The 8,159-nt window shown below is 39.6% G+C and overlaps 1 protein-coding gene across 1 annotated transcript in view; it reads right to left on the reverse strand.

Moving 5' to 3' along the window:
- Window positions 1–3,284: 3,284 nt before the first annotated feature.
- The window catches only part of STK3 (serine/threonine kinase 3), a gene marked incomplete at its 5' end in the record, with an annotated part of 136,276 nt that continues 131,401 nt past the window's right edge, over window positions 3,285–8,159 (reverse strand). Inside the window, one exon of the mRNA XM_008575940.1 lies at window positions 3,285–4,442. Within this exon, the coding sequence (XP_008574162.1) occupies window positions 4,284–4,442 (159 nt within the window). The remainder of the gene's footprint in view (window positions 4,443–8,159) is intronic.

Raw genomic sequence — 8,159 nt, forward strand, 5'->3', positions numbered from 1 at the left:
GACGTGGAACAGGGAGAAGCTGAATGACCCTCTGGAGGACAAGTTACCACTCAGTGGCACCAGACCACCCAATTAAGGCTTATGAAACTCCCTTGGGCCCAGGTCTCATCTATTACTAAAACAGCAAACAAAAATAGTCCTCATTAGACCCCAGATTCCTAGCCTTTTGTGCCAAAAAGAGAATACCTAGTACTCTAAAACAGCATTTTGATGAAATGCCTAATTAAATGCCTGTGCCTAACAATAGTTTAGTACTGTAATGTAACTCCATTTTTTTTAAATGATGTTCTATTTAGAATATCATTAGTCTTTTCAGAACTTATTTTAATCATCTATCTTTAACATAGAGGATAGGAAATGAAAATAGCATTATCTATTGAATGCTAATGTGTCAGTAACTTGAAAAGATTTCCTATGACTAAGTTAAAAACATCTTACTAATGTACTATGTAATTTACATTAGAGAAGCTACATATCCTTCAGTGAGTATAGCATGATTTTAAACCTTGGGGATGTGATTCAGTAAATAAGCAGAGGTAAGAAATATAAAAGCATGTAAGTAATATATATAAGCTTGTCTGACACATAGTAAGTGCCCCCCAACATAGACGTTATTTTGAAATCCATTTAAATATTTTCTTCTCCAATTTATATTGGCTAAATTAGCTCATATTCTGAATGTAAAACTATTCTAAAAATAAGTTGTCAAAGTGGATTGTAAGTTTGTAGAAATGAGTCATCTAAGTTCATTAAGTAAAAATAAAAAAACTTTCTCATCTACAGGACAATATACACAATGATGCTGGCTTTTCAGCGAGATCAAACCCTGACTCAATTACATTCATACTACTGTATTTATTAAAGGACGGGGGTGGGCAGAAAGTACATTTACTTATTTTTGGAAAGTTCTCAGCAACCAAGATTAAAATAAGAGGTTTCTTCTTAAACTCATTAAAATATGTAGAAAACTCTCTTTACTAAGCATCATGACTAATCAAGGATTAATTAGAATTGAAGGTTTCTTTCATGGCTTGTAGTTCTTCAAAACTTATCTTTTCCTTTTTTTGATTGGTGGCAACAGGGAGTAAGAAGATAGGAAAAATTTTAAAATAGATTATCCTAAAATGTTTTGGGGTTTCCTATGGCTCTAAAATACAAGAATGCCCATTGCTCTTAATTCTCTTAAATACATTTGTGTGTTTTCATGTATACATATTTAAATAGACACAGATATAACAGTAGGGTATAAAGTCTATTTACATAAAGATTACATCATTGAAACATTCAACATTTCTAAAAGGAGGGCTCTTGTTGAGAATGAATTAGTAAGTATGATTAATGGGCCTCATCGAATTAATTTGCATAAATTTTTTAATTTAGCAAACTATAAAGAAATCATTTTCATAAGTTTCTTATCCATTTCATGTGGGTAGTTTTTCTTGGATGATAGCAAATCACTCGTCTGATACCATCAGATTAGACAAAGTATTGGACAGGTTAGTGAAAAGAAAAGCTATTGAGACAGGAAAAAAAGGGTAGAGTGTTTGAGAAGATCTACTCACCTGGCTGTCCCAAACAGACTCCAATAAGGATGTAGCTGAAGCATGTATTGTAAATTCAGTCTTCATTTTTAATAACTTTCATATATTTTTCAAATTTACCACTATTTTTACAATCTTCTAATTTGTATCCAATTACACAATTTACTATTTGTAAGGACTCAACAGAGCAGAGACAAATGCCACTCTTCAAGGCATTATTTGGGGTACAAATGCTATTTTATTTTAATTTTAAAATTTTTCTAAAAATTTTATTTATTGAATCAAAATTGATTATACATATTTTTGGGGTTCAACATTGAGATGTTGATCAAGTCAATATTACTAGCATATATATTGTTACAAATCATAATTATTCTTTATGCCTCCTGTCCAATCTCTCCCCCTCCCCCTTCTAATTACCCGAGATTTCTTCTCTCCTTCTGAAAGAGTAATGGTTACTCTGTTGATTTGTTGCCTAGATGATGTGTCCAATGCTGAGAGGTGTGATCAGGTCCCCCAATATTATCATAGAGCAGATGCTTCTTCTGTCACTCTGAAATGGGCTTTGTGGAGAGAGACATCATCTTCCTTTCTTTATCTCTTCTGGTGACTCTCCTTGTGTCAACGCATTCCAGTGGCTGGTGGACCATCTGCGTGGTGGTTGTGGTGTCTAGCCACTTTTGCGGCAGCCTTGGTTATTGTGGTGGCTGTGGGGGGCCACCACATGGAGGTGATGTTTTTGGCATGATCCTTGGCGGTGGTGGTGTGCCTGGTTGTGGGGCGTGTCTGGTCCCCTTCTCCATGCCTCTGGTCCCTGTGTGAGCACCAAGGTGCTGGTGTGGTGTGCCTGGTTGTGGGAGGGGGGTCCGGTCCCCTCCTCCATGTCTCAGGTCTGTGGGCAGGCCCTGAGGCACTGGCATGGTGTGCCTGGCTGGGGGGGGGGGTAGTCCGGTACCCTCCTCCATGCCCTGGGTCACCGGGTGGGCCCAAGGCACTGGCAAGGTGTGCCTGGTTGTGGAAGGGTGGGCCGGTCCCCTTCTCCATGCCTTGGGTCACGGGGTGGGCCCACAAATGCCACTTTAAAAGGACTGGAAGATTTCCAGAGATGACATACCTTCTGTGGCAGACATCAGTGAACTCACCAGCACTTCCTGTTCAGGCCCCTCCAGCTACGTGGTAAGGTTGCACTTCCCTGCTCCTTTGAAATTAGGAGTCACCGTTTGACTAGTTCTGAATACCATATAGTGGCATATGTCGCTGCTGGATGGAGTGAGCATGAGACTCACCAGTGTACCTTTCCCTTACTGTGGTGGCCACAAATACTACAGCTGGTTGAGGCCTCATCTGCATGTACTGGGGTGTGGATGACAGGAGCAGGGCGCCCTGCCAACCTGGGTGGGCCTGGAGCATGAGTGAAGAATAACCTGGGTTATGTTAAGCCACTGAAGTTTTAGGGTTGTTACTGCTGCATAATCTAGTCTGTTCTAATACGCCTTCCTTGCTTGGAAAAGACACAGCCCAGGTCATGAGTTTAAAAAAAAATACCGAGATAAAATGTGCTGGGTGGCACTGTAAAATTTATTTGTCTTTATGATTTAAACATAGTAATGAAACACACAAAGGAACAAACACTGTCAAGATGGCCATATGTAGCTTAGGAAATGACTGGTCCCGGTTCAATCATACAAATGTTCATTTAGCTTAGAAATGAATTTCTTTCTAACAGTTTTAATCATTTCCCCCCCCCCCCGTCTCCAAGGCTTGCACAGTTCACTACAAATATTTTTGCTATTTTGTTAATATCAGGCACATGATGTTAACCAATTCCCAAGAAATGAATGAAATCAACAAAATAAGTCCTGTGAGAATAGAGCACATTTTCACAGAAATAGATTTGATGAGCTTATTACAGTTTGCTTCAGTTTAGCTTCAGACCTATACATGAAACATGAAACAATATCAACAAATTACATTTGTCTTAAGGTTTCACTTCTTTAAAAATATTTACCACACTTTTTTGTGCAAGGCTTTCATGGATTTCTTTGGTTTGAAACATTTTAGCTCTGTTTGACCTAAATATATACAGTTCTATTTGTACCAAGCATCAAAAATCAAAAATTAAACACAATTTCAAAAGGTAAAAATGGAATTATTGCTTCAATGTAAAAAATGCCTAGCCCATCTGGGTACTACTGTTATTATTGCTTTGCTTCTACTGGAAAACTGTCCTGGAAATCAAGGAATGTATCCCGTAGCTCCCTGCTTAAAGTAGAATTTGGTTGTACATTATCATCTATTAACATGACCCTACCTTCACCAAAGCTATCCTGATTGTCTCTTTAAAAAACAAAACAAAGTGAAATAGCATAAATAAATAAGTTTACCTAAGGGGATACAATAAATAGGCTACTAGGTAGGAATAAAGAATATTATAACATAAAGCCCTTCAGTGCTGTACAATTAAACAATAGCTTTGGATTTTCAAGGTCTCTAAACACTGCCTTCATTTTATAACAGTTTTATTGCTGGTATGTGGTTGACAGAAAAAGAGAAATACATTTCTGTTGTTCTCATCATTTAAAAGTGAAAACATAGTGGATACGATTGTAAATTCTGCCTTTGCCTAGTTGTACAGCATAAATCTTAGGATTAAAAAAAAAAAACAACATAATATTTCTTCAATTTCTAGTGGTTTCTTGGTCTCCAGAATAGCTATAAAAATAAACAGAGAAGAAATTAGACTCAAAAGTTTTGCTGCCTTCTTTTCTTTGCATCCATCGCATCCAGAATGGGCTGTCTTTTTGCAGTGTATCTTTGACGAAGTTCTTCTATTTCTCGCTCCATCATGGGGTCCAGTGCTTTTAACCGCATCTGTAGTTCTTCTAAACTTAGATTTTTTAACTAGATATAGAAGAGAACAAAGATATTAATATAGTAAAATTATCCACAATATATTAAAGTCTAATGAGTTTTGGCATGAATATTTCAGCAAATTCTTTACATCATCTTTGAAGTATGGTTCAACAATCAAAACAGAAATTCCTCCCTTGAAGAACCCAGAAGCCATTATCCTGCAAAAACCTCAAGTAATTTGCAACAAATCAAAATCTCTGCTTTTAGGAAAGAGCAAATGAGAAAAATAAGTAGATGAAATGAATCTGTTAAAAAAAAGGCACATAGACAAATCCACCACTGCCAACAAACAGACTTTTAGGACATGTCTGGGTGTATACACTCTAATCTTTCACGTTTTTGTCAGCTACGGAGTGCTACAATAATAAGGGGTAAATTAACTGCTCTATCCTCCATTTTACCAAATGTTCAAGTTTTAAGCACTCAGTTAATCTGAAAGTTACATTATATAGAATATTTTTACCCCAACGTAGGGAAAGTGAATAAATGGTCAGGGTCCCTTGGGGGGTTCGGAGTTTTGCCGAGCATTTGATGTAAATATGCACACACACCCAGGTGTTCCTTGGTTATTGTCTAATGTAATTGTGCATGTGCACACAGGTGTTCGTGGGTTGTCTGACTCGCACCCAGGTGTCCTCGGTTATCGGACTTAAGTATAAAGGATGAGTGGCTCTGATCCATGGGGCCCTGTGCCCCCAGGACACCCCCAGGGGTACTGTGGGTAGGCTGCGACTGCTGCTGGACGCTGTTGCTGCCAGGGCCCCGGGATGCTCCAAGAGGCCACCGCTGCCACCACTGCTGCTGCTGCTGGACCTGTAAGCTCTGCTGCTGCTGCTGAGGAAGTTGAACACTGAGCTGCTGTTGTCTGCCACTGGCTCCTGGGATCTTTCCCAATTACTTAGCATGGATCTGCATGTGAGGGGTCTGGTGACCCGGCCTGGCATGTGAGGGGTCTGGTGACCCGGCCTGGCATGCGAGGGGTCTGTGACCCAGTCTGTACAATGGGTTTGAAGGGTCTGTGGGCCTGAGCCCTAGCCCTAGCAACACAATTGGCATAGTTGGCACGATTCCAACAATTAACCTAGCCAGACAATTAGCATAGCCATACACGCAAGCACTTTGGTAAAATAGGGTTTAAATTTATGATTAAAAATATCCCAAACCTGGGCTGGCCCATGGCTCATTTGAGAGAGTGTGGTACTGATAACACCAAGGCCAAGGGTTCAGATCCCTATAGAGGGATGACTGGTTAGCTCACTTGGGAGAGCGTGGTGCTGACAACACCAAGTCAAGGGTTAAGATCCCCTTACCAGACATCTTTAAAAATATATACATATATATATCCCAAACCTGATACAGTTGGCACTGTGTAAGTTCTGATGTGGGCTTGGCCAATTTGAAAAGGAAGTACCCGTCAAATGTTCGCCATATATGTTATAGTTTGATTATGCTGGCTTCTGGGGACGACAATAGCACATTCTTTATTGGTTTTCCTCGTAACAATAGGAGATGCCTCATGTGTGTAAGGGGATAAAATCTGTCCAGCTACATAATAGGATCTATGGCATCTCCAGTTTTGCTGTATTTGTTACATGTCAAAACAGCAAGATATAGATTATCTCCTGAGAAACCTATTTTAGGGATGTCACCTGAGGGCTTACAGGATTCCCCAAAATATGTAACTGAGTATATTGTGCTTTTTATCATATTAACATTAAAAAAAAGTCTAAGACTCTGTCTCCTTTAAAAACTGAACATTAAAGCAATAATGTCAGGCAGCTGGTTTTAAAAATCTGTTAAATCTCATGACTTGCAGAATGCTATCACACACTCAGCATCAATGTAGGTACTGTAAGGAAAGCAGAGAAGTACTAAACTATTTCCTTGCCCTGGAGAAACTCAGAATTAGTTGGAAGGGTAACATTAGCAACTATAAACATTTAAGAACTGATGCAAGACCCGATACAATTAAGCCCTATCGTTATGTGGTACAGATTAGAGTGAGGGTGCTTAATTCAAGTCCATGAAGAAGCTTCTCATGTGCAAAATTCTGCAGGTTCATGTGTGCGCTTTCCTTGGTACAGCACCTATTGCTTTTTTTGTTTTATTTGATTTTTAAAAACAGATTCCCCCCCAAAAAAGAAAGGAGCTTTGCTATAAATTCAACAGAACTTGGGGAGAGAAGAGAAGGGAGAAGGCACTGCACCGGTCCTTGAAAAGAAAGGTGCTTCAGGGTGATGCGCAGGACCCAGAGGAGGAGGCCCCAGCCATGTTAAGTTGAAGGACTGAGAACACCGGAGAACTTGGGCCTCAGACGAGGACTCTGTGGCAGGGGTGCAGGAAGCAAGACTAGATGGGTCTGGTGGGGCACTGAGAGCGAGGCAGAGCAGCGTTTGGGCTTCAGGAAGCCAGGAGCAATTTTGGAGCAGGAAAATTATATAACAGTAACCCAGACTTGGTTTCAAAATGAAAAAATCTGCAATGTATTTTTTGTTTTAAGGTAACTAGATTTGGTTATTTTATTATAGCTTAATGCTAGAAGACAATTTCATTATTTATAGTCACTGAAAACAGTAACCAAAAATAGCATTTCTCAGTAGATCCTCTACTCACCATACCTGGCCCTAAGTGACTCCTGCTTCCAACCAAACCCACTCTTAGCTGAAAAAGATTCTGAGGATACTGAAAAGAACGAGTCACAGACTATGAAGGAAATTCAAAAAAGGAGTTCCAAAAATATTTTGAGAAATGGCAGTGTTATGGGAAAGAGTGTACAAGCTCCCATGATGATGTCTTTGAAGGTGAACACCACTTGCTTTTGTAAATAAGAAGTACTGGTAAGTGTAAAATAAGCCCTTTTACTTTTCAGTCATATGTCACAAAATAACACAGCTTTTTATATTATGCGGTAACATGCATTTATATGTAACACATAGTATCATATTATATATGCTCTTCATTAATTTTTAATCCAAGTATTAACCATGCATCCGTTATATGCTCAGTACTGCTCAAATCACTGTGGGGATGAAGAGTAAGCCAACAAGGAATCTTGAAACTTTCTGAACTGTATAAATGGGTGATGACGAGTGGAAGGCCCAATGTTCCCCTGAGAAAGATGTGCCCAGCTGTGTCTACACAGGATCCAATTCCACTTGTATTCTTCAAGACACTGTCTTTATCTCAGTCTACATTAATCTTTTCCATCTCTGAAATTCTATATAACATTGATAATTTAAACACAATTTAGTATTTGATTCTAGATCATGTATTCTTTTATAACTGACTTCCATGTATGAGTTTCATGTCCCTACTCCAGTTATTCCAAAAAATATTTAGACTTCAAAGACTGTACACACTCTAGAAACTATTCAATTATACTGATAAATAACATGACATGAAAGTACACAAGCAGGAATAAGAATAAGTGACACAAAGGAATGGGTTACTTTTAATTTAGAAGAACTAACACACACAAAGCAAATAATTATCATTACTTCAAAATTTTTTGCTTTAAGGGCCGGCCCGGTGGCGCACTGGATAGTGCGCCGCTTGGGAAGCGCGGTGGCGCTCCTGCTCGAGGGTTCGGATCCCACATACAGACCGGTTCCCGCTCACTGGCTGAGCGAGGCATGGGGGCGACGCTGAGGGTTGCAATCCCGTTGCCGGTCCCCGGCCCGGTGCGGGGGCAACACTGAGGGTTGC

The sequence above is a fragment of the Galeopterus variegatus genome, unplaced genomic scaffold, assembly GCF_000696425.1.
Source record: "Galeopterus variegatus unplaced genomic scaffold, G_variegatus-3.0.2 Scaffold1260, whole genome shotgun sequence".
NCBI classification, from domain to species: domain Eukaryota; kingdom Metazoa; phylum Chordata; class Mammalia; order Dermoptera; family Cynocephalidae; genus Galeopterus; species Galeopterus variegatus.